Below are 27,925 nucleotides of genomic sequence, written 5' to 3'. Positions count from 1 at the left end.
TTCATTACATTGTGTAATGTGAAGTGGAGCGCTCTACGAACTGGAAGGCATTTAAAGAGATAGCACCAAAACGAGTTGCTTTCAGACAGACCTCAGAACAGGGGCCAAGAGGGGCTTTTGGGACAACAATAACTGGGAATTCAGACCAAAATAATGCAGTTCCACTTTATATAGACAATAACTGAATGATTTAAATGTGAAAAGAAAGAACAGAAAAGCATGGTATGTCTCCTTTAATAATACAGCTCAGATGCACACTGGCATATAAGGAAATGTATCCTCTTCTTTGTGTATCCACCTCTGGTATCACACCAGATGGTTATTTCTTGATACAAATAAATTGTTCAAGACTGGGTATGTGACCTAACATAACGTTTGCTTCAGCACAACCGGTGGTTATAGTTTGTTTTGTCTGTTTTAAATGTAGAGATTAATTATTTATCCTTCAAGGGTGTTCAAACACCACTTTAGAACAAAATTATCTTTTCTTTTTGACCACTTCAGCACCTGTTTTTAACTCTAAAGTTACATACTGTTTACACTAACTCTGGTTTTTATACAGGTTAAACAGATGCTTATGCTCTTTATGAAACAATGCATAACGTTGTTGTTCATTTTCTCAGATCTGACAAAACTTTTCTGGTTTTAAATCAGTTGGGATTATTAAATTCAGAGGTCCATATACATTTCCTTAGTACTCTGTAGAATTGCCTTTTAAACTTCTGTGAAATGTTTTCTTTAACACAGTTCTCACAATAGTTTACTGGGATTTGGGCACATTTTTTCTGACTGGACTGGTATGACTATCATGTTTCTGCTAGAAATCAAGGCTTGGTGATCATTGACTTTGTTGTCTGTAAGCCACTTGTAACTAATTTGAATAAATGACTAGGTCATTGTTTGTTCAGAAGACCCATTTGTGCCCAAGCTTAACTTTCTGGCTAATGTCTTGAGATTTTGTTTGAATATTTCATATTTCACAAAATGCCATCCATCCATCCATCCATCCATCCATCCATTCATCCATCCATTCTTTTCCGCTTATCCGAGGTCGGTCACGGGGGTAGCAGCTTCAGTAGGGAGGCCCAGACGTCCCTCTCCCCAGCCACTTGGGCCAGCTCCTCCGGGGGAAGGCGTTCCCCAAGGCGTTCCCAGGCCAGCTGAGAGACATAGTCCCTCCAGCGTGTCCTGGGTCTTCTCATGGTGGGACGTGCCTGGAACACCTCACCAGGGAGGCGTCCAGGAGGCATCCTGACCAGATTCCTGAGCCACCTCAACTGGCTCCTCTCGACGTGGAGGAGCACGTCCTCCACGGCTCCTCCCCGGATGACTCAGCTCCTCACCCTATCTCTAAGGGAGAGGATCTTGTTCTTTCGGTCACGACCCAAAGCTCGTGACCATAGATGAGGGTAGGAACGTAGATCGACCGGTAAATCGAGAGCTTCGCCTTTTGGCTCAGCTCTCTCTTCACCACAACGGATCGGTACAGCGCCCGCTTCACAGCAGACGCCGCACCAATCCACCTGTCGATCTCCTGCTCCATCTTCCATTCATTCGTGAACAAGACCCCAAGATACTTGAACTCCTCCACTAGGGGCAGCACATCCTCCCCAACCCGGAGGAGGCACTCTACCCTTTTCCGGTTCAAGACCATGATCTCGGGTTTGGAGGCTCTGATTTTCATCCCAGCCGCTTCGCACTCGGCTGCGAACCGCTCCAGTGAGAGCTGTAGATCACGTCCTGATGAAGCCAATAGGACCACGTCATACGGGAATAGCAGAGACGCAATCCTAAGGCCACCAAAACGGATCCCCTCAACACCTTGGCTGCGCCTAGAAATTCTGTCCATAAAAGTTATGAACAGAATCGATGACAAAGGGCAACCTTGGCGGAGTCCAACTCTCACCGGAAACGAGTCCGACTTACTGCCGGCAATGCGGACCAGACTCTGACACCGGTCGTACAGAGACCTGACAGCCCTTATTAAAGGGTCCGGTACTCCATACTCCCGGAGTACACCCCACAGGATCCCTCGGGGGACACGGTCGAATGCCTTCTCCAGATCCACAAAGCACATATAGACTGGTTGGGCAAACTCCCATGCCCCCTCCAGGATCCTGCTGAGGGTATAGAGCTGATCCAGTGTTCCACGGCCAGGACGAAAACCACACTGCTCTTCCTGAATCCGAGATTCGACTATCCGACGCACCCTCCTTTCCAGAACCATCGAATAGACCTTACCAGGGAGGCTTAAGAGTGTGATTCCTCTGTAGTTGGAACACACCCTCCGGTCCTCCTTTTTAAATAGGGGGACCACCACCCCAGTCTGCCAATCCAGGGAAACTGCCCCCGAGGTCCACGGAATGTTGCAGAGCCGCGTTAACCAACACAGCCCCACAACATCCAGAGCCTTAAGGTACTCAGGGCGAATCTCATCCACCCCTTGGGCCTTGCCACGAGGAGCTTTTTAACCACCTCGGCAAACTCAGCACCAGAGATGGGAGAACCCGACCCAGAGTCCTCAGGCTCTGCTTCCACAATGCAAGACGTGTTGGTGGGATTAAGGAGGTCTTCGAAGTATTCCGCCCACCGATGCACAAAATGTTCCCCCATTATAATGCCACATAACTTAATAAATGCATCGCTCCCTCCTGCATTAAAAAAACCCATAGAGTGTGATGGTGCCACCATCGTACTTCACAGTTGGGATCACGTTCAAGATTCCACCTTCAAACTTAGTTTCATCGGACCAGTGGACATGTCTCCAAAAATCAATGTCTTTGTAGTTGCGTGCATTTATAGACTTAATAGTATTTTGAAGAAAGTAAAAAAATAAAATCTCAGAAATTCTCTCACTATTATCTATACAGGTAATAGAAATACCTTTGGGAATTCAAATTGATCCAGAAAAGGAAAAGTTTAGTCTGATTTACTTCAACACAATGAGAAAAAAAAGTGGCTTGTCTCTAGGGCTGTGCATAAAAATCGATATAAAGATTAATATTGATATTTTTAAAAACGATTTAATATCGATATTCTGGCTTTCAATATCGATATACCTCCCAACCTCTAGGGGGCGTTATTACAGCGCAACCATTACAGTTCACAGCGAAGGAGAGCAAGTGAGACGAATTTGTGGAACGGCCGACAGGATTTTAGAAGCTCCTTTGTCCCTAAAATCAGATGTTGGGGCACATTTTTGGTTTCTGTGACACGTTAAATGCATTGAAGCAAATGCACTTTATTTTCCTGTTAATATGTCTGTGATCAATAAATAGAACATAAACATAATATTTGGCTGATTTTGGTGATTGAATCACTGAGCATTAATTCAAAGTAATAAATATCGATATTGGAATCAAAGCAAGCTGAGCCATGTATCGAGAATTGTATCGTATCGTGAGCTGTGTATCGAGAATCGTATCGAATCGGCTCATCCTAGATGATACCCAGCCCTACTTGTCTCCTTATACAGTGCAAGTTCATGTACAGTTTCAACTATATGTTTCCATTTTTGGCACTGATGCTCCTCTATTTTTTTCTTTGATTGCATCGCATCTGTTCCTGTGTCATATTTCTGTTTTAGGAGAGTGCTAGATTGTCAGTGATCCGCCTTTGATGTGGGGATAACGCTTTGGAGGGAGTTGTGTAAAACAAGCTGACCAAGTGGATCTTTGTCTGCAAACATTCAGACACAGTGTTGTTCACTTTTACATTTTATTGAATCCCAATCAGTCTAACAGGAAAACAAGGATCTTGGCAAATGCTGCAGGAACAAAGGAAATGTTCTTGGTTCTGCTTCAGCTGCCGGACTTAATAAACCAGCAATGATCCTGTCAGTTCTGGTCATAACACCAAGATGAATGTTTCTATGTCCTTTTGTGTTATATACTAGCAAACATCAGTGCTAAGCTAAAAACGGTCCTCTTGAAATTTTAAAATTCAGTCACTTTTCTGCTTTATTCCCATGTATGAAGGGAAATTTCTTTCTCTGGAATCTGGCCTGAAGAATTATTGTGAGCGCTCTGGAAAGATGAAAGGATAGCCAAATAACTGGTATGACTTAATCCCTGCATTGTTTACAGTTTGGGGCCAGGAGCTTGGGGCCTTTCCAGTGCTATGAGGAACATTTCAATGAGTCTAAGCTCGGATTGCAACACTGCCTCACCCTGCATGAACTAAATGCAGCTCTGTTCACATCACTTCCACTCACCTGTTTGTCATTTCCACAGATTTTCCATGACAGGTTTTGTAGAAGTATGACCTTTGTTTCCAAGATTTTATTGTCTGTTTGCCTGTTTACTTTTCTATTTAGGGTATAAATAGTTTGGCTGTGCCCAAGTTGCTTGGAGGTGGTGCTTTTTTTTTTTTCCTTTGGAGGTGGTGGTGAGGGGGTGTATTTAAAACATCTTTAAAGGGGAAAATTTGTAGCATTTAGCTCTGCTGGAATGAGCTGATCTTGTAGATCACAGTGTGTTTTTGTATAATGATAAAATTCACACCCTAATATGAGTAATGTTTTTTTTTCCGTGGATACAAACATCAGTCAAATGTATATTCAGTAAATACTATTAAATGGCATTTGCCATTACCTAACAGGGTTAGAAAATTTAGGAAACTTAGTTTATGATCAGTGTGACTTCTAATTTAATATGCAATTTTCAAAAAAAAAAGAAGTAATTAAAGATACATTTCAATAAATCATTAGAACACTATTTTTCATTAACATAGGTAGGTAAATAGAAGAATGACAATTTAACTCATCATTACCACTCTGAAACATGGTGGTGGCAGTCTCATGCGGCGGGGAGGCTTTTCTTTAGCAGGGAAGCTTGTCAGAGTTGATCAGAAGGTAGCTGGATGTACATATCGATCAATCCTGTATGGGATTGTAAAAAGACTTGAGTCAAGGGCAGAGAGGTTTGGCTTTAAGCAGGACAACCACCCTAAAGCTACAGCGAGTAACAAATCATAACATATTCCTGTGTTTGAAACAATATAAACCTGAATCGATTTTAAAATCTGTGACTTGAAACATTGAAAATTTCTGATTTTGAGCTATTTTACTTAGAAGACTAGTCGTGACATTCTGCCTCTAGATGTGCAGAGCTGGTAGAAAAAAAACAAACAAAGGATTTGAAGCTTTAATTGTAGCAGTAGGAGGTTCTTCAAAATGTTCTCATTTTAGTAGTAAAAAAATATTAATCTCAGTCCCATTCTACCTAACAGTTAGGCACTTTTTGTTGATTTATCACAAAAGCTCCTAATATACTTAATTGACGCTTTTAGTAGCTAAGTCACAAAATTTGAAAATGTTGTAGCACCCAATTGATATTACCTATAAGTGTTGAAGAAAACATTTTTATTTTTTTTATGTTACTGTAACATTAATGGACTTGATGACATTTTGACCACTGCTAGATGATATGTAGAAATGGAAGAGGAAGCGGTAACTACTAATAAAATCCCACTGGTCACTCAAGATGCGTGGATGAATTCAATTTATTCCCACATGCTCTGAGTTCTTGACTTGTCATATGATCACAAGTTGACAATTTGTTTCAGATTTGGCCTGAAATCATCCACCACAGGTGACTTTAAAAGTATATAGCCACATAGCAAAAAGACCAAATTCCAGTTGACTATGATAAAATAAAGGCTGCATACTCCAGGCATCCTTCCAGATAGTGTTTTGATACTCCTTTTTGAGGCTAAAAGAAACCCCAGCAATGGGCGCGATGAGCAGATATAAATAGATGTGGCACCATCTACTAGCAGTACCTCAGAACTATCAAAAAGCCATATGGCGACTAATAAATCAGTACTAAATAATGCCGAACGGAACTGGACCCCTCTGCAATGCCTCGTGGTAAAGCAGCAGCTCGGCTTGATTGAAAACCAGCTGTTATTAATTAAAGAAACCGATTTACAGCAACTCTAAGAGCCTCATATCCGAACATCAAGAAGAAAATTTCCATTCAGCAACGGAAACAGGGACACAGCATCAAGGTCAGAACCGATCGATTGATCTATTTAAAATGTTGTTTGTACTTAAGACTGTAAAGGCTAAGAAAAGCATTGCTATCACTATTATCACAGTACTAATAAGGAGGTTTACTCACAGTTCGATGGGAGACGCTAATAGCCCTTAGGTACTTCCCTGTTCATCCCCTTCTGCACGTGTGCAGTGTCGTATTTCCCTTGTTACTATAAATAACCATGAAGGGCTTTATTTACTGACAAACTGAGCAAAAACAAAGTGCGTAATGGCAAAATAATAACTAATGACTTTAGGATAATAATCCAATAACAGTAATAATGTGCAATAAATGGTATCATGCACAGCCAAATGCTGCTGTGTTATAGTGCCGTGTGAAAGTATTCATACTTGATATTTTTACTTTTTGTCATGTTGCTATCACAAACCCAAACTAATTTTATTGGTGCTTAAGTGATAGAACAACACAAAGTAGTGCACAAATATTAAGTCCATTTTCAAAATTTTGTAAATAACAAAAATCTGAAAGGTGTGGCATGCACTGATGTTCAGCCTCTCTGAGTCAGAACTTTGTAGAGCCATTTTGAACTCCAGATCCAGCTGGAAATATTTTGAAGCATGTCTCTAAACTTTAGAGTCTAAAGTTTACACATGGTGACTGACATCTTAATTCCTTTTGCTTTGTGGTATAGATGGCTCAGTGATTGAATGCACAATGTTCTTCAAGTCCTGACAGTAATTTTCAAAAGGATTCATATCTGGACATTAAGTGATCTATTATTTGATCCACCCATTGATGTTTCTGGGTGCGTTTAGGGTTGTTGTCTAGCTGTAAGGTGTGACTCTGCCACAGTATCATAGTTTTTTACATTGTCTGGCAAGTGCCTTGTATTTAGTTTAGCCAGTAAGAGAAGCAGACCAGAAATAGAACAACATACAACATCATATACCCATACTGTAGAAGTAAAAATTCAGTGCAACAATGGATTGTAGAGTAACCCTGAAAGGCATTGTGCATGTGTCATTCCAATTTGAACCACTAGGTGACAGTATAAAGGTGAATAGCCACATTATTTGACTCTTTTATGTAATGTATACGTCAGTAGCTCACTCTGGTGGCATACAAAGTTCTTATGAAAGATTATCACGTCCTGCTGGCGTATTAGTTGTTATTTTTGTGTTTTATGTTGTTGTTTTTCTATCAATTTGTTAGTACTGTATTTTTTAAAGACCATAAGGATTATAAGGCACACTGTAAATTAATGTGTCACTGCGTCTTTGTCTATATATAAGGCGCACTGGATTATAAGGTGCACTAAATATTCTTCCAAAGTGTGTAATATCACTCTGCCCCTTCACGTACACAGCTCTCTCCTGAGAGAGAGAGAGCTATCAGTATCTGTTGGGAGGACAGGGTAGATGGACAACACTACTCTGTTTCTAACATAAGGACAAAATAAACATAACTTTTATATCGAGTTAACTTACTAGGTTTAATGTTGCTAGCGCTTACTCCGGACGGGGGCTGCCTAAAGGCTCCCACACACTCGGGCGTACTGTGCACAAACTGTGAGCTGTGCTGACTCCACACTGACTCTCTGCGGATGTTTTATCCTTCATAGTCAAACGTAACCATTGCCTACATTTCTTGTGACAAATTCCTACAATTCCAACACTTTCTGTGGATGGTGAAATGTGTGATTAGCTGACTGAACACCTAGAGCCATTTCTTTTCCAGCAGGCTCCCACCACACACCTGTCAGGGAGAACGCGTCCTTGCGCAGCTCAGTGTCACATATAAAACAGTTTGATGTAAAGACTTCTTGACAGTTTATAGTGTGACACCGCATACACTGTCGTAAAAATTAAGCTCTGTCTGGCTGTACCTGAATGCACGGAGTCCGCGCAGAGTCCATCTTGAGTACGCCTCAAGTACGCTCGGACCTCTGCGGAGTGAACTATGCCCGAGTATGTGGGGGCCTTTACGTGAATGCACCTCTAGTTTCGACATTACAGTCAAGCAATCTTATAGACAGCTCAGGGGTCCAATTAGATAGTGACACAGTGTGCCGCAATGGGCCAAATAACCATTGAGCAGAGCATCTTCGTTGCTTACGAAAATTGTACTTACACATTTTAACAGATTTTTGAGCACATTGTACCATATAAAATTGGTCAGAAAGCACAATGGTAATCATATAAGGAGCACCAAATTATAAGGTGCACCATCAATTTATGAGAAAATTTAAGGACTTTAAGTGCACCTTATAGTCTGAAAAATACGGTATGTGGAAAGCAATAGCGAGCACAAGTTCTGTGCAGAAATGAAAGAGGATTGGGTTTATTCCTAGCATGAACTAACTAGCAAGTGATGTAACATAGATAACAACAACATTAGTATTTTTGTTAACTAAGTTAATATCATATAGTAGCATGTTTTAACTGGCTATCATGAAGCCAACATCTTCAGAAAACAGCATTACTCAACATACATGGTTTGTTTGGAAAAAATTATCCAAAGTTTTTTGGCTTTTGCTGGCTATGGCTGGTTTGCTGAATATGCTTCTAACACACACATTGCAGCACTGCTCAGCAGCATGTCTTCCATTATTGGTGATCCACCATGCTCACGGTGCACTTAAAGAACATGTTGCCGCATGTTAATAACGGATTAAGCGGTTCTAAAAGCTGAAAAAAAGTGCAGGATACAGATACGGAAAGTCCGGAGGACATGTACAACGTGAACCACTTGTCTGTTACGCCCATGCACTTTACAGGTTTTTGTGAAAAATTTTGAAATGCATGTGTCCTTTTCCTTTCACTTAGTGATCCTCTACTTTGTGTTGGTCTCTTACATAAAACCCCAGTACAGTGTTCTGGTGTTTGTCCCTGTAATGCCAACTAATGTTAAAACGTTCAGTACATTTACAAGTCTGTGCAACTGGCTATTGTGTGTTTGAAAAGACTTTTTGATTTTTTTGCCAACCTCTGTTGTGCATAATATATCGCTTTATGGTAACTGAAATATGAACTACTGACTGTGCATACTGTGCTCTTGTTTTCTTTCCTTGAACTTTTGGAACGGATTTTGGAATAGCTCTTGGTCTGCCTGCAGGGAGATCTTACACAGATCTTTGACTCTAACTGTCAACAAAATCCTCTCTCATCATGGTCTTTTAACATCATTTTTCATTTTCCTTTCTTCTTATATCTTTATCTTTTGCAATGAGACCATTGCAGATGTTTTTTGCATTGTTCATTCAACTGAAGTCCAGTACTTCCAGGTTCTCTGCAGATGCAATCCAGCATTTTGACACAGAACTGGATTGTCAAAGTGGTGTAGTAAAATTGATTATGTCAGTTATGTCAGTGTCTGTTTCTAAAAGTAAAGTGAACTGACGTGTTACTATAACAACTTTAGGCCAATGAGAATGAGACTTTTTAGATTAGATATAAAGTGCTGTATCAGTGAAGCTGTCTCCTTTGTACAGTTGAAATGTCATTGGCCAGCTTTGTAAAATGGGGCTTTGTGTCAGTGTGTGTATATATATATATATATATATATATATATATATATATATATATATATATATATATATATATATATATATATATATATATATATATGCCCCATACATGAAGAACTTGTTAGAACCATGAGCAGATTATGTTGATTAAGTTGTGGAGACGTTTAAAGCAGGCTTCTGCTATAAACGATTTCCCAAGCTTTGAACATTTCACGGATCACTGTTCAATCCGTCATCTGGAAATGTAAAGATTATGTCACAACGTTAAACTCACCAAAACAAGGCCGTCCACCTAAACTTACAGGCCAAACAAGGAGAGCACTGATCAGAGATGCAGCCAAGAGGTCCATGGTGACTCTGGGCGAACCACAGAGATCCACAGCTCAGGTGGGGGAATCTGTCCACAGGACAACTATTATTTGTTCATTGCACACATGCGGTCTTTATGCCAGAAGCCATGTTGGGGACACAGCAAACATGTGGAAGAAGGTACTTTGGTCAGACGAGAACAAAATTTAACTTTTTGGCCAAAAGGAAAAACGCTATATATAGTGGAGAACTAACACTCTGAATGCACCACCATGTCAAATATGGTGGCGGCAGCATCATGCTCTGGGGGCGCTTCTCTTCAGCAGGGACACAGAAGATACTCAGAGTTGTTGGGAAGATAGATGGAGCCAAATACAGGGCAATCTTGGAAGGAAACCTGTTGGAGACTGAAAAGACTTGAGACTGGGGCGGAGATTCACCTTCTAGCAGGACAACGACTCAGAACATAAAGCCAGGGCTACAGTGGGATGGTTTAAATCAAGACATATTCATGTGTTAGAATGGCCTAGTTAATGCCCAGACTTAAACCCAGTCGAGAATATGTGGCAAGATCTGAAAACTGCTTTCACAAATGCTCTCCATCTAATGTGACTGAGCTTGAGTTGTTTTGCAAAGAAAAATGGGCAAACATTTCAGTCACTAGATGTGCAAAGCCGGAAGAGACATAGTCTAAAAGATTTTCAGCTGTAATTGCAGCAAAAGGTGGTAATTGCAGCAAAAGGTGGTTCCACAAAGTATTGATGCTTTTGCACAATGCTCTTTTCAGTTTTTTATTTGTTAAAAAAAAAAAAATCATGTATAATGTTCTTTCTACTTCACAACTGTATACCACATTGTGTTGGTCTTCCACGTAAAATTACAATAAAATATATTTATTTTTATGGTTGCAATGTGGCAATATGTGGAAAGGTTGAAGGGATATGAATACTTTTGCAAGCCACTGTATGTGTTATGAAATAAAAAATAAATGATGTAAAAAAATATAGTCAATTCATCATTAATTACTGAAATCTTCTTTATAAATGTAACACATTTTTTTGTTAAAATCTTAAATTATTTCAGCATTTTATTAATGCATAAAATAATTAAAACTGTCGACGGACACTCCTTTTTTCTAAGGAGCAAGTGTGACAATTTAAAATGTAAGTAAAAAAATAAATCTTTAAATAGGAAATTAATCTGGAAAACTAAAATGAAATTTTATTAATAAAACAATAATATTCAAATATGTCTAGGGATAAAAAATATATTTTTATACTCTAAAAGATTTTTTTGTTTTTGAATCCTGCTGTACACTGTGGTTATTTCGTCTGGCAGCTTTACCAGCCAGTAGCAGTGGGCAGGGCTTAAATGACTATAGTCAATGGGGATTGGTTGTTTTTGAGCACAGGATAACCAATCATTGCTATTGTCCGTTTGATAGGGCAAAATCATGCTTTTAATTATTCTGTGTCAAGCTCGAAATAATTAAATTAGCACTAAAATTATTCTAGAATAGAAATAGAAATATACTTAACTACTCCTTAATCGGGAAATTCATGATGGAATGTCTATTTAATACATACATTTTAATCAACAGACGTAAATATTTACTTAACATTTCTTACTATATTTATTAGATTTTGGCTTCTAAATCATTAATATACGTACAGTATCGGTATTCTAACTATAAACATGCAAAAGAAAATCTTCAGTCTGTGAAACTTATTTAAAGCTACTTATTAAATAATGTATTTAGTTTGGGTCAGCTATGATTATATTGCATATCAATTTTTTTTTGTTTTTTATTACTGAATAAAGTTGCTTGTATTGAAAAGCTAGCTTTAGGATGTGGGAAGGTTTTTGCAAATGTTTTATTTTGTAATATTTTACCATATTAATTACAGATTAATGTTGCCGTAAAATTCTACTGACAGTTTTGTCACATGGGATATGGATACACAAAATAATGCACTGTATCTGCAATCCTGTGCGGATCAAAGCCATGTGCCAGCTTGGTTGATATGCCTGAATCTCTGCAGAAATGTCATGCTTTAATCTAATTTAATCTAATAGATATAATATCTCTGACAATATTAAAACAGTCCAGAGTAAACCTGTGAAAATGTATCAGAGGTATCAAAACAACTGGTTGCTCAAAAATGTTTTTACTTGTTTGCATTTTTTTCTAAAACACAACAATAGAATACGTTAAAATAGTTAATTACCTGAGCATTTCTCCAAATTCCCCTTTACTGAAACAATAAGGAAATCAAACAGTGTCCTGTTACGCCGTCAATCTCTGTTGATTAGTGTTAACTTCTGAACACATCAAAGCAGAATTACAAAAGTAAAAAAAGTCTTAAACAAGCTTTATGTCTGAAGTGACTGAGAGAGTGAGAAAAAAAATCTGCACCGACACTTGAAGGCAACCAGACCCGCCAAGCTTTTTTTTGCCAAGCTGCTGGGACAGGACACACAAAAAAAGGAAAAAAACAGCACAAAACTGTAAATCCAGTGAAGAGTGATTAAACACAAATAATGTGAATTACATGTGAGTTAGTCTGTGGTTGGTAATGTGTTCAACCCAGCCTGCTAGCTCTGCTAAATCACAAGCCCAAGAAATTAGCATTGGTGAGAAGGTCACTTTTGTTTTAAACATTTAATCACAGAAGTGGCCTGAAATTTTATGAATAAATGTTTCATCAACAAATTTAATAAAATTGTAATTTTATTTAATAAAAGAACATAATGTCATTAAACAACATGTTGTTGCTTACAAATGTAATGAAATTGTATTAATAGATATTGTTTATGTATTATAATTATTTTTTTAGAATATGCATTTCCAGTAATTCAGTAAAAATTAATTCTATACCAGACTTAATGATTTTGTAAGGAGGTCTTTCTTTTCCCTGTTTCCCCAGTTATTTCATGGATGGAAGAGTAAAAAAAGCAGAGGACTTCCTAAAGACTCGTCTATTGGACACACTGACAGAACAGATTACAAAAGTCACCAAGGTACTGATACTTTTTCAACTCAATCCTGAGTCATTGTTCTGAATTATATTTTCTCTGTATTTAAAATTCCATGATACCAAGATGGGTCATATATATATATATATATATATATATATATATATATATATATAAGGGGGGGGGGGTCGTGGCCGAGTGGTTACTTGCATCCACTCGGAGAAGGATGCATGTACCCGGTTCGATCCCAGTGCCGGCACTCTGGGTCCCTGAGCAATACCCCAGATTGCTCCCTGGGCACCGCACATGGCAGCCCACTGCTCCCCAAGGGTAATGGGTTAAAATGCAGAGAACAAATTTCGTTGTAATGTATGTTTCAATGTATGTTTCAATGACAATAAAGATGATATTACATTACATTATTACATCTATATCTATCTATCTATCTATCTATCTATCTATCTATCTCTCTCTCTCTCTCTCTCTCTCTCTCTCTCTCTCTCTATATATATATATATATATATATATATATATATATATATATATATATATATATATATATATATATATAGATGAGATACTGTGAATCTCTCTATATATGGATAGATATAGATATGTGTGTTTAATTTCTGTAAGTTAGGTTTGCAGACCACCTTGAGGGGAGGATATGAAAAAATGATTCAATTTATTTATGAAACATATTTTCATTCCTTTGAAAGAGTCACAATCAACACAAGCCTCTGTGCCAAATCTACTGATTTGTGAAAAAGAAACATCTCAGCGCCTGAGGGAAGTGAAGCAACCATTCCCGGCACCAAAATTCATAACAACAAAAGGTTTCAGAAGATGGATCCTAACCTGGACCATATTTCAGCTGCTAAGACTAGGGGCCAGAAGGATGAATGATGTTCCTCGGCTGAAGACGTTTGTGTTCCCCTTTTTGCCAATCTTGATTATATAAAGAGAGGGTGTGCAAATGTCAAGTTTGTGCTTCAGGCCATGCACTCAGCTCTACATAGCAAACATTATTTATCCATAACGTTCCACACATACACCCCCAGTGAACGTGCACAAACTTTGATTCACATACATTAAAAATAAAATCCATTTGGCTTTATCACATCTGTAATCCATGTTTACAATTATGTTCTTTGATCTTTTTTTCTTTCTTTGCTCTGAACATGGTTGACTGTTTTCTATAAGTAGCTATGCTTTGTGATTCCACAGTCAGACCTCCAACCAAAACTTTAGTCCTGCTTCCCACTTTTCAGTGTGCTTTCCATTAACCATTCAATAAAACTCAAAGTCCATTATACCATTGCCAAGTATTTTATTTGTGCATTTTGGTTTAAGCGTTTTGCTCCCAGCTCCCTTGATGCTCTTGTAAGATGTGGTCAATGAAATATTGCTAGAATTGAAACATTTGGATGTTTGATAACACATCATCTGAATAATTTCTCTGTTTTCATGATGAGATTCAAGCAACCTGAACATGTAAGTAATAGTAGCTTAATTCATGTTTTTTTTTTAATGCATCTGCATTTCTGGTGTCTCTTTCCAGGTTGTTAGCACACATACTCCAGGGAAGAAGGTGTGGCTGGGTGGACTTGGAGCAGCATGGGCCGGAGGCATAAACAATCTCTCTGAGACGTACGCTGCAAGCTTTCTGTGAGTGACATGATACAAAAAAAAAATTAAAATATGAAGATGATAAGGGGAAGGTGATATATTTATTAAAATTATATATTTTTTTGTATTCTGCAATTAAATGCATCAGCTGGCTTCCTAATAGTCCCAATATGCACCCTTTCCAGGTGGATGAACACGCTGGGTGTGGCCGCTGTGCAGGGCATTGATGTGGTTTTGCGGCACTCTTTCTTTGACTATGGATACACACATCTTGTGGATCAGCATTTTAACCCTTTACCTGTAAGTCTGTTTCAGCAACACAAGGATTAAACATAATACACACTGTTTGGCCTTTCATCCCAACAACAAGATCTGACCCAGCCAGTCCCATTACACTCAGAAACGTTTCTGCGCAGAGCCCAGTACTTTGATAGCACCTCTGGCTCTTTCCCGTGGGAGCTATTAGCCGAGATGAAAGGTGTTTAGTGGCGATGAGTGGTCAGACGCGGGGGCAAAATGCCATGTAACCTTAGCCGTTTATCAGGAGCTCAGGACAGTGTCAGCGCTCCCCTCCGCCTTCATCGTAACTGTGTGCCTCTCTGTGTGGGACAGGCGGCCGGTGAGAGATCTGGAACCTGAGACTCTGATATGCAGGCGAGTTCGTAAAATAGTCTGCAACGCTGTGTGGAACTGAGATGCTTAACGCCAAGTTTTTCTGCAGTCTGGCATTGCAGGAAGAAAAGATCACTTAGCTGAGTCCGCAGCACTCATTCATGTACTTAGTTCTATTAATCAATAGAGAAGGAGAAAATAATTCCTACGTTTGTGTTAAATTGGGAATTTGAAGTCATCATGTGCTTTCTTGGGGGATGAATTTAAAATGACAAATTTTTACATCTTAGGATATTTAATTTCAAGGTATACAACATTTGACAGTAAATCATTGCTTAAAATAATAATTAAAATATGATGGATTAAGGACCTTTGTCATAGATTATTTATATTGTTTAGATTATTTTAATTTTTATCCACTAAATTATTTAAAAATTACAGAGGGTATTTCTATCTGCTAAACGTGTCTCATATCTAATAGCTCAAGCAGAAGTCTACTTATTTGTCGCTTCCTAAGATGTATCAATCAGTCAAGATGGCCTCGTTTTTCTTTGCTGCTCGTTTCCATTATTTTTCTGGGAATGCTGAGCTCCCGCTAGGATCACAATGCTTTTAACATGGCTGGATGTCTGACGGCTGTGCAAGCCTACCTGCTGAGAGAATTCACTGCAGGGCCAACCTGTCTACTGCATGGGAAATTTATGACTTGGCCCCTTCCCCTATAGGATGACTCCGCCATTGGTAGAATCTACTCAAAGCCCCTGGCCCATTAAAAGACTGAACCACTTAATCTTTTTCCACACTTTCCTCCTTACCTTCCCTCCTCGTTTTCTTGGCCTTGTCCTTCTGTCCCAATCATACTCCCTTTTCCTGTTTTCTTTGTTATTTTTCCTCCTCATGACCTGGCTGTCCGTCTCCAGGGGTGGGTGGTAAGCTCTACTTGCAGAGTGATGATGATCTAAGATATAGTTTTTACTGAGCAGACATCTGCTGTATATGAGGACATATTGCTCCTGCATGAAAAGAAGCAGCAATAATTTACAGTAAAAAAAGCAGGGAGGTTCAGCAATTTAGCCTCTCTTCATAAAGGTACTCCTGTCTACTCTTGTATCAACTCTGGATTTTTAAAAGGTGCTTTTATTATTTAATGAAGGGAAAATCTAAAACATGATAGCATTTTAATTTGGTTATCACATTTAGAGAGGCTCTCTTCTATTCTCCCTAGCAACAAAAATATTGTGCATCATTTTACTTCATGTTAGCTCCTTCGGCTAAGGTATTGTTATCTGCAGTAGGGTTTTCCTTCTGTGGCGCTTTCTTCGCCGCTTTAGTCGTGCCCGCATGACTTTCTCTCAGCTTGGTTTAAATTGTATTTTGGCTGGATCACTTCTCACTGGCTGCTCCTGCAGGTAATGTTTGTCTTTCTGTCTAAGTGGATCCGAGCGTCAAGGGCAGACTGGGAGACAGCGAGCACTATGACAAGAAAACAGACAAACTGAAAATTCAGTAAATATTTCTCACATAAAGATATTAACCATGTTACATCTATTACAGTTTTGTCACACAGTTTAGAGCTGCCATACACTGAAATGTGTCAACATACTGATGCCTTTGCTTTTTTTTGTTGTTGTTTACAAATCTTCGAATATAAAACTAAAGGAGAAAGTCTCCATTACGCATGATGTACTTATGATAGATCATAGCTCTGACCGAGCACTCATGTATCAGTCCCTCTGGCCACTGTCAACAATATACCGCTCTATACTGTGCTCTGCTTCTTCGATGCCTTGGCAGCAAATTAAGTTAAAGTCTGCGTGGAAAAAAGAAGCCCTTAAATGTTGCCATATGCAGGATTGCATGGGAACTTCCTGAGGAGCACATGTTGTTCTGGGTCTCTTGAAGAGGTGTTGAGTCTGTTGTAGTCTGTGTAGAGTGAGACGCGTTATGGTGAACTTCTTAATAAGGATAACACAAAACAGCAATTTATGATGTAGCATAATATTTTGTAAAAATGTGGTATTAAAGGCGTATCTGTTTAAAGTGGGTCAGAATTGTTAGGTGCTGTCAAAATGCATTCATGTTTGGGCTTTAGTTTTTTTTTTTTTTAACTCGCTAATTTTTTTAAACTTATACCAAGAAGTGCTTTTGAAACATGTTTAAATAAAAGATGCAGTTACTAGGAAATTAGTGCAACATTTTATAATCTGTTGAAAGATTTCAATAAAAGCCCATTTCTATGAGATTACTGTTTCTGACACTTACAACAACATAAAAATATAAACATATACCAATCAGAATTTTGTGGCTGCTTTCTGTCAACTTTGACAAACCAATACCAATTCAGCGGATTTCTGTTTTTTTTTTCTATTGTAAAACTTCAATGAAAGAAATTAAAGAGCTGGATGAGACTTGCTGTTGTGAGCGGTCACTATTTACTCCAAATAACAATATGAATACTAAACTATGAGAAAAATGGTGTAATCTTATAATGATTATGTAATGTATAGAGTGGTCATTGTAAAACATGAGTTTTCTGTTTTAAAACTAAACAAAATTATTCCAGAGTTGATATTTTAATTTGTCTTTGGTGTTATTTACTTGTGATTAGTTACACCAGCGTGGTTAGTATGGCTGGTGTTAGAAAAACAGTAGGTATCATGCGTATAATTTAGAGGACGTTAATCCTACTTTAACCGTACGATTCCCAAAATGCTCCCAGCATTTCCTTATCCAGCAGAGGCTGAAAGCTCAAAGGGATGAAACAGAGCGACTTCGTTCTACTGCAGCCTCTCTGTTATCTGCAGAGGTCTTAGTCTCTCTCTCACCCTCTCACAGCCCAAATTAATCACAGATATGTCTTGAAATGTTGAAGAAATAAATAGCTTCTTATATCTCTGTGCTTCATCTGACTAAATTTTAAACATATTACTGATATTAAAATACTCACAACTACCAGAGGAAAGAGTGTTACTCTCAGTCAGGGGCCTTTCTTTAAATCGGTCACCCCTACAGGCCTGTCAAGCTGAAAATTGTTTAATTCTGGTCGCCACACTGCAAAAACAGAACTAAAAATAGGTTAAAATTTTCTTCTTAAAACAAGTGTATTTGTACTTTATTTGAGCAGGTAAATAAGATAATCTGCCAATAAAATAAGATTTTTGCACTTAAAATAGGAACAACTCATCTCCATCAACTTATTTTATGTGCAGTTTATCTAATTATCTTATTTTAGGGGTAAAATTACTCTTTCCATTGGCAGATAATCATATTTAGCTGCTCAAATCAAGGACAAATACACTCATTTAAAGAAAATTTTACTTATATTTAGTTCTGTTTTTGCAGTGCAGCTGATTTTTCTGTGGCATCTCTGGTAAAATACAGCAGCAGAACCTACTGGGGCACAATGCAACATAAGCACAAAAAACATTTTTAAGACCTCTAATCTGTTTGATTAGGGGGGAAATGTATCAACATCGGAGCAGTCACTAATTTACAAAAAAGATGAAGATTAAAGCTTGAACGGCTGTTTCTACGTTCATTAGAAGCTGACAAATAAGAGCTTGTAGTAGACAGCTTTATGTTACAGAAGCGCTAGATTCTCATAGATGAAATTTATCCGCTCATGTTTGTCATTGGGAAAATGCGTGTATTTTTAAAATAGTGCTTGCAAAATAAAGCTGTTCTGTGCTTCTCACTGTGTGATTTATTGGCCTTGCTCCTGCAGGACTACTGGCTTTCTCTGGTCTTCAAACGCCTTGTTGGTCCGAGGGTTTTAGCCGTCCGCGTGGCTGGACTCCAGAGGAAGCCCCAACCAGGGCGAGTCATTCGGGACAAGCTACGCATCTATGCCCACTGTACGAGCTACTACAAGTACGTACCAGAAATAATTCGCCTGTGACGGCATTTCTTTGTCGTGAGGCTGTAAACCTTCACAAAAATCTGTCGCCAAAATGCTCGGGGAATTGCCTTGAATCTTTAGAACAAAGCAGACTTTTGCAGTTAAAACAACCCCCCAGTGTCATTGTGCGAATACCGGAGGCTTATTGTCGACGGGGAAGAACAAAATCCCCTGCCAGCCCATTTGGCTTCCCATAAATAAGCAGTACGCGGACACCCGCTCTTTCACAGCTCAGAGCCTATAAAACTTAACGGGTATCACTTATCAGGTGTGTGGGTTCTGTCTCCCTGTCGTCAAAGAGCCGCTGAAAGGTGTGCTAAGCCTTCATCCCATCTCGGATTGGCTGGAGGGGGATATTTGAGGGGGTGGGAGGAGGGACAATAAGTCCGTCTGTGCTGGGAGGAGATAAAGAGTGCCATCATGGCCTGTTCAAGGTTATCGTCTAACCCTGGCCAGAGGCTGTCAGCACCAGGCTAGACTTACGGCCTTACTCTAGACATGGTTCACTTACAGGTGGAGCATCTCTGGACAAAAAAAATAGGCAAGCAGTGGTCAGATAGACAGACGATTACAAATGCAACCGATTTATTACAGATGGCAGGCATGAAGATTTTCAACAGTTTTCAACTTGTTTTTTTTGGGAGTGAAATGATGTTATGTGGAGAAGTTCAGGACTCGTTTAGTCGTAATCAAACTTTTACGTTTAAAAGCTCTCCATTTCATGCTCTGAACCAATATCCTTGCCACTTTGTTGTTGTACACAGTAAGCATGTGGACAAACCCCTGTTGTCTCAGTGGTTTGACTATACTGTAAATGTGTCCAGCCAGGGAGCGGGTTGAAAAGTCTCTGCAGCTTAGATGTTTGACTTCTCCTGCCCTTTTGCCTCCTTTCAGTGGTTTTTGTGGCATTTTTTTTCTCTCTCTCTTTCTACTGATGCGCAGACATCAAACAGAGAATGAGTTTATGTTTCTGGTTTGGCTCTTCGTCATTTAGGCCTTAGAGGTCATTATCAATTCCTCCATCTAACCGTTGGGTCCATCACTCTGAACCCCGCTCCATGTTTCTGAGAAACGAGACTCAAAGAGCTTAACCCAGAGCCAGACACGCTGTGTTCCCAGCTCCAGAACACTCTTTTTTTTTTTCTGTCTCCTGGTAAATATATTGAATACTTGCTGTCTTGCAGGGTGGTGAAATAAATGGCTCGCTCTGTGTCCAAAAGAAAGATAAACATTAAACCAAAAACATGCCTGCTGTAAGGATATGAGATTTTTTTTTTTTTTTTTTTTTTTTTTTTTTTGTTAGGGAAGGGTTTTAACCACCAGACTATTTAGCCTTGACCCTGAACACCATGGCTGACATGTGGTATTCACTACAGCTGTGTTGTCTTTGTCCTCCTATCTGGGCCCTTAAAAGATTTTATCAAGTTTGTTTTATCTGTCTCGCTTAGTTATTTATCTTTGGCTAATATTCCTATCAAGTTGTGTCCCTAGAGCGGGACTTAAACACTGTTGTCTGTGTAACTCAAGTATTGTTGTCCTTTTTGTTAGAGCACCCTCCATTTGACCCAGATCCACACAACAGCAGGTTTTAATATTAGATACTGTACAAGCTGATGAATGTAGTTCATGCTAAATTAACGGTCGAAACCAGTTATTCACCTATATTGTCAAAAAAGAAACGTAACCTTTTTTTCTCTCTCTGCCTGACAATGAATAATACAAAAACTTTTTTCTCTATTTTAGGTCACTTAGAATGACCAAAAAGATTTTGAATTGCTAAGCCTGAATAATTACAGAGAGAATAATTTAGACATTTATTTTTGTTTTACTTTGGTCAAAGTCAGAAGTTTACATATACTAGGTATCACTATGCTTGTCAACCATTTGGTAAATCCCAGATGATAGCGTCATAGCCTGGGGATGTTTTTTAGGGACACACCTCAAACACACAGCCTTTCTGTGACATCATGGAAAAACCTAAATAAATCAGTCGAGATATCAGGAGGAGACTTTCGGACATCCACAGATCTGATTCATCCTTGTGTACAATTTGCAGATGTTTGAAGGTCCCTTGTTCCCCTTTGATAACAATGGTTGTGCAGGGATACGGCCTATTCAGGAAGAAGATGGGTTCTTTAAAATGTGGGTTTCACAGAACAAATGCTGGCATGCTTTGTAAGGCCAATAAGTGAAGAAGACACCTATACTCCAAATGCAACATGAAAAGCCAGGGATGAAAATCTTAATTTTTATAGATTAGTCCTGTGAGCTGATGAAACCAAAGTGAAAGAGTTGGGTCATAATGACCATTATTACATTTGGAGGGGAAATGGGGGAAGCTTGCAAGCCTGAATATCCCAACTCTGAAGTCCAATAGTGGCAGCATCTAAAAAACATAGTTGTTGAGCATCAATGAATCTACAAAATCGACAGTAATCCAAAGTATACCACCAAATTATTTACATAGCGTTTGAATGAAAACAAAGTGAATGTTTTAAAGTTGCCATCACAAAGTCCTGAAAGGGAAATAATGGGGCCGAACTGCAAAGGTGTGTGTAAGCAAAGAGGTCTACAAACCTAAACCAGGTACCACGTCTGTCAGGAGGAATGGGCCAAATTTAGCATTTAGCACGTTTATCATTTGTGGATGGCTATACAAGAAACTTTCTATTTTTGTATTGTTTTATTACAAAAAAGTAATAAAACAATACAAAAACTTATTTTAATTATTATGTTGCTAATATAAATTTGTCTAGTAATCCAACCTCATCAGAAAAAAGAAAAGTTTTGTCTGATTTAATCCCAAACAGTGATAAAAATAAAGTTATGTATCTTTTTTTTTTATCAGCTTATGTAAATATCTGGTTTCCACTGTAGCTGGAATTCATCTGTTAAACATATTTTACTTACTGATTTTTTTAAGGCCTTTTGATCCAGATGAGATAAATGAGTCATGCTTTTATCTTATAACTATGTGATAAAAAAATATCAAAGATCTTCCTCTCTTTGTGTTCGTTGTTACTAATGGAACATTTTATTCAGAATGGCACTGTGATACTATAATAAGTCTTCAGTAGCAGATGTGGAGAGGAGCGTATCTTTTAGATTCTGGTTTGTGCCAAGAGGCGTTTTGGGCCAAAATCAAAGTAATGTTGTGTTTTATCTTTTGTGGGATCAGTCCTAACTACATGAGAGGCTCCATAACAATCTACATAATCAATCTACATCGGTCGAGGAAGAAAATCAAGCTGGCAGGAACGTTACGGAACAGGACCGTCCATCAGTACCTGCTGCAACCCCACGGCGAGGGTGGACTCAGAGCCAGGTTAGTAGCTGCCTGCTTCTTTCTTTAGATTTATGTATAAACCGCTAATTATTTACCTCTAACGATGTGATTTCAGATTACTGCCCGAAACAAAATTATTTTGTGCAGTGGTCTGAAGGGCATGTAGCTGAGGAATCAGGAAAATTTGATATTTTATAAGCTGTTTTTATAAGGTGTTAATCACAGACCCTTTCACAATGCTGCATTAAATTCGTCTAGTTTTAAGACCGTAGCTTGTGCTGAGCCAGCATGCTGGTTGAATAGCACACCACAAAACATGTCAATACACACCTAGAGTACATGCTGTTTTATCAACATATACTTAATCCAATAATCATCCAGCAAAAGCTAATATGGATTTTTTTTCTTCTTTTGCTCTGGTAGGCTTCTTTTGGGGCTTTAATTGTGTTTAAAGGAAATGTTCCCAGTACCGATCAGTTCACAAGGTTAAATAAAGTTCAGTTTGGTTTATTTATACAGCACTAATTGACAACAAAAGTAATCTTGGGATACGTACGGCGAAAGTTCACCAGGGCAGTCCTGTTCAATCCTGGTATAGCCCAGCTCAGTTATTCCAGCGTCTTTTTAATCTGCTTTCCTTCTCGTTTTTCAGCTAAAATACCATAATAGATTTTTTTTTTTTTACTATTTAACTTCTCAGTGCTGATATGTTCATTTTTTAATCTATGATTTATTTCATTTAGTGTAATAACCCCATTTAATTCTCATTTTCTCAAAATGTTTCTTGTAATAAAATCATTATAGTTTTAGTCTCACCCTCTCCACCCTGAACCTTCTAGCCTGTTATTTTTTGACTTTGACTTAAGCCTAAAATCCTGGAATAACAGCCTAATGACTCACAACTGTGGATGTGGTTGTCTTTGAGGTATACGATACCTGCGTTGGGCCTTAATGGAGGCTCACACATAAACCTGAAGAACAGCGTAATGATGAAGGATGTTTTTGGTGTTAGAACAGAATTGCAAGGCAATTAAAAGGCGAGGCAGCTAACGATGTCCCATTATCTGTCCTTAAAGTGCTTTCTTTTACCACAGGCACTGCATGAGAATTTAATGATCAAGTCAACAGCACCAGATGTCTATAAATTTTCCCTTGTGGGACTTTTTAAAGTGTTTAGGCTTATGCATGTTGAGGGGCAACTTTGAGCAGTTCGGGTCGACTTGTAAATTCTTATTAGAGGGCATAATTTTATTTGAAATTTTATTGAATTTGGTTGGTTCTTGTAAAAATAACCTCCAGACCACCTGCTTTTATTTCCATGTTATTATAAACTTTACAACACCAGTAACTGAACCGCTCTTAAGAATGGTTTGATTTTGTAAAACTTATGACACTGTGAATCAAAGGAAAACAGCTTCAGGAAAGAATTGCTGCAAATGAACCTGATCCTAAATGATTAACATGCAAAACAAGAAATAAACACAAAGTCTTACTTGTAAACTTTATTGCTCTTGTGTTCTTGGATTTTTTTCCCCATGTCTTTTTTAAATAATCCACTTTATACGTTACCCTCATCCATTTCTAGATGTCATGTTACCTATTTTACAAATATGCATTCTCATGAAAATGTTTTGGCGACTAAACATAATATTTTACAAAGTAAATAAATACCAATCCAGTTGGACTGGATACACTTTTTAGTTGTTTAAATCAAACAGGACAAACTGTTTTTATCCTCTTTTTACAAAGGGAAATTATATATGAAAGTATTTTACCTGTTTTACAAAAAGCCAATGAACTGCTCTTTTTGCTTACACTAAGATGTTGATTATTATAGCCGTCTTTTTTCTCAGGAAAAAGTTTTTTTTTTTTGTTTTTTTACTGGGCAAGATAAAAATTTCCCACCCGACTTTCCCCACTGCGGGACAATGAAGGAATTCTTATCTTATCTTAATAAAAACACATCTTAACTGATTTTTCTGTTTTTATTTTTATTTTCTACTTTTATCAGGGTAAATTTTCAAAAGGCAAATATTTACATTATTGTTTATCTAGAATCCATTAGTAATCCATTTCTAAGCAGTTTAAACCAAATTATCTGCCATTGAGAGTGTTGGAGGTTATCTGCACTATTGTGCTGTCAGTAAATAACAAAATTGTAACAATAGCTCCCCCAAGTGTTCATCATCTGGAATCAGCATTTCAACTGAAAGTGGATACAGTTCATCTTCCTCTTAAGCCTTTCACACAGATTGTACAATCAGTGGTATTATGTGTGAGAAAGCAGCTGGGAAAGACTTAGAAAACCATGCCTGAAGACCCTCAGATTCCTGGACAGATGCACTCACGCTACATGCCAAAGAAATGGAGATCTCTCATGTAATGGCTGCGCTGCTTTGTACGAGAAATTTTTATTTTAAAAGACTGAAAGATGCACTCTTTAACATAAAAGGCAAACAATATTCTGTCACATGGCAAAGATTCAAAGGCAAAGTCCTTTAGTTTTTACTGGCTTTAAAATCTCAGAGTATCCAGGTTCCCACTGCAAGGTGGGAGGCCCTTCAAAATGTTTGACTGATTCCTATAAAAAATAAAAAAAAGACTACATGTTTTGTGTAAAGATGTACAGGCCCATGTTTATAAATCTGAATTTATCTGAAAAAAGTTAATTTAGTCCAGTTAGTGAATTAAAAAGTGAAATCCATTCGTCATACAGCATCATTGCACACAGTGTTATTTTTCAAGCATTCACTTCTATTACATTTTAATGACTATGGCTTAAGCTAATGAAAACCTACAGGATATTACAGTTTCTTAAAAATACAAAATCAAATAAGATCTGCAGGAAAAGAGAAGTCCAATAGGAATGGCTGCAGTATTGAGAGATTTGGAGAAGCAAAGCTAATTTAGGAGATTCCCAAGACGTGGATCGCGGCTGCAGTTAGAGCTCCAGGCTGCACCATGCTGCCGTATCCAGCACATGGGATACAACTGCTGCGTCCCATGAGTTAAATTACTCCTGATCCAGAGAGAATATCACTCTTTGACATGGGCTAAGGAGAAAAAAACGGCTGGTTGGTGGTCCAAAATTTAACATAGAAGTAAATGTTGCATTTAATTTGGAAATCAAGGTCACAGAGCCTGAGAGACAGCAGAGAGGCACCAGAATCCAAGCTGCTTGAGGTCCAGAGAGAAGTTTCCACGGTCACGAAGGATTTTGGGAGCCATCTCATCTGCCGGTGTTGGTCAGCTGTGTTTTACCAAGTTTTAGAGCACTTCCTGCTTCCCTCTGCTGTTAGGTTTTATGGCGATTCTGGTTTAATTTTCCAGCAGGACTGGGCATTTTCCCACACTGACAAAAGCACAGATACTTGATTTCATGACAATGACATCACTAGGCTTGCCTGACCAGCTACCTCTTCTGACCTAAATAGCCCAATTTACCACACAGAGCCTGGAGTATTATCAAGAGGAATGTACGGACACACTAGAAAAGAAACCTGGGCTTCTTTAACACCTCAGCACATCCCCTCCATGCCACGCTGCATCGATGCAGTAAATCACGCATATGCCGTTCACTCTACAGAATTTCCGAAGGCCAGCATTTCTGCAATGACAAATATTTATTTATTATTCTCAGTCTCATGCAATATAAAATTCTTCAGTAAAACTGAATTCCAGGTATCGTTAGATATAAGCCATAATCATCACAATTGCAGTGGAATGAACAGCTGAAATACATAATTCTAGGTGTAATGAATCAACATCATATCAGTTTCCCTTTCTGAATTGAATTAGTAAAAGTTAAGATTTTAGTATGCTGTGATGCTCAGGTAAAACTGCTGAAATTCTGATGTTCTGTCTGTCAATGTTTCTTGTGATTATGTTCCCATTGAAGGGTTCACGACAGTCTGTCTCTTGCATAAATAAGGACACTGGTGGTCTTTTGTGCATATCTTTTGCCTTCTCGTTGCAGACATGTGCAGCTGAACGGGGAGAAGCTCCTGATGGGCAACGACGAGACATTCCCAGAGCTCAAGCCTAAAATTCTGCGTGCTGGACGGACAATAGCCATGCCTCCAATGACCATAGGTTTTTATGTCCTCAAAAACATTAATGCATACGCTTGTCGGAGATAACGACTATTCGTTCAGGTGCGCAGAACCTCCATGAGTTCTCCGAACTCACGGCTGAATAACCAAATCAGCGGAGGAGATGGACACCTTAGCAGCGCAGACGCATGGAAACGCCCCGATTCTCTGGCTGAAGAGCAGCCGGCTAACAACGAGATTGTTGTTCTTTTGAGAATATTTAAACCACCCTTCCCAGTTTTAAATAAAGCCCACGTCCTGTCCTCTCTTCCAAACAAGACTTTCTCACTATGATGCATATGAAGGACCTGTCTGCTGGACACGACTTCTTTTCACCAGCAGTTCCTCAAAAGCTACAAGACTTTATGTGATAACTTATTGTTTTTGGACTTCGATGGCATTTTCAGTTTGTGGTGCACAAAATGGCAACAGTATAAACATTGTTTGGTTTAGCCAGGTTGTATTTTCTTCTCTTTAATTGTCCTTTTTTTAACCACCAATCTTTGACTCGCTGAAGGAAAACCCAGACACCGCGTTTCTGCCCTGGCCTAGATATCTCAGCCTCTACTAACTCTGTACTGTGTGTTTATATACTTTTTAAATGACTTGATAAAGCTACTGATGTGTCTACTAAAAGCATTTTCCCCTTTGTCTTCAAAAGGCTTGCGTTGAAAGTGATTGTTTTGTGTCCTTTTTGCGTTAGTGATGCAAGGTTTCCTTTAATCTGAAGCGTTTGGTATCAGTGATGTTGTTCCAACTTTGTGGAGGAAAGGCTAAGGAAGAATATGAAGCACGCTTGAAGCTGGGTTGACCTAAAAACTTCTTAAATCCCGGTTTTTCAGGTACATTTTATAAGCCTTTTCCATTTATATTTTATATTCCCTTACTCTTTTAATGCTGCTAGGTCCCTTTTGTATGGAATATACCTTTGTACAGATTTACTGTCAGATATTTTTAGATTATGTATTGTACATAAAAAAATTATAAAGGAGATTTAAGCTTGATATGTTAGATTCAGTATACATTTAATTTATGACAAAAAAGATCTATTATATTTCTAACATTGAATGTCTAATGGTGTTTGCGGCTCTAATGGCCTGTTTTTAAAGAAAACATTAATGCCCTTTAAGTTTTTCATCATTTGTCACTTGTACACCTCAAATGCCCATGTACAGTCATATTCAATAAATTAGAATATACACTGGATGAGGTGTGTTTGTCTGATTAAAGGTACGTTTTGAAAATGAAACTTTTAAGCTGGTATTAAACAAACATTTCACTAAGCCCACATTTCTGTGTTGAAAATGTTTTTGATTAGCCTGATTTAACATTTTAAGATTGACATTTCATGTTTTCAGTAGCTGTAAGCAGAAAATTATCACAATTAACAGAAATAAAGGGTTGAAGACATCAATATGTGTGTAATAAATCTGTTTAACTTAAATTAATTAACTTTACAGTAATATTTTGATTCATTGAATATGAGTGTATGACTGTATTTTATTATGACGTTGTGTCACAGACCAATGTAAATGAATGCATTACTGTAAAGGGCAAAGAAAATGCTTTTTTTATATATAAATACAGTTGTGAAAAGTG

The 27,925-nt window shown here is 38.3% G+C and overlaps 1 protein-coding gene across 1 annotated transcript in view; it reads left to right on the top strand.

Moving 5' to 3' along the window:
* The window catches only part of hpse2 (heparanase 2), a 92,185-nt gene extending 64,260 nt beyond the window's left edge, over positions 1-27,925 (top strand). The window contains exons 7-12 of the mRNA XM_012880465.3: positions 12,762-12,855; positions 14,372-14,478; positions 14,625-14,739; positions 18,776-18,921; positions 22,128-22,274; positions 26,212-27,925. Coding sequence (XP_012735919.1) covers positions 12,762-12,855; positions 14,372-14,478; positions 14,625-14,739; positions 18,776-18,921; positions 22,128-22,274; positions 26,212-26,374 — 772 coding nt within the window. The 3' untranslated portion in view covers positions 26,375-27,925. The remainder of the gene's footprint in view (positions 1-12,761; positions 12,856-14,371; positions 14,479-14,624; positions 14,740-18,775; positions 18,922-22,127; positions 22,275-26,211) is intronic.

This window comes from Fundulus heteroclitus, chromosome 22 (genome assembly GCF_011125445.2).
Source record: "Fundulus heteroclitus isolate FHET01 chromosome 22, MU-UCD_Fhet_4.1, whole genome shotgun sequence".
Classification (NCBI taxonomy): Eukaryota; Metazoa; Chordata; class Actinopteri; order Cyprinodontiformes; family Fundulidae; genus Fundulus; species Fundulus heteroclitus.
This window is presented reverse-complemented; position numbering and strand designations above follow the sequence as displayed.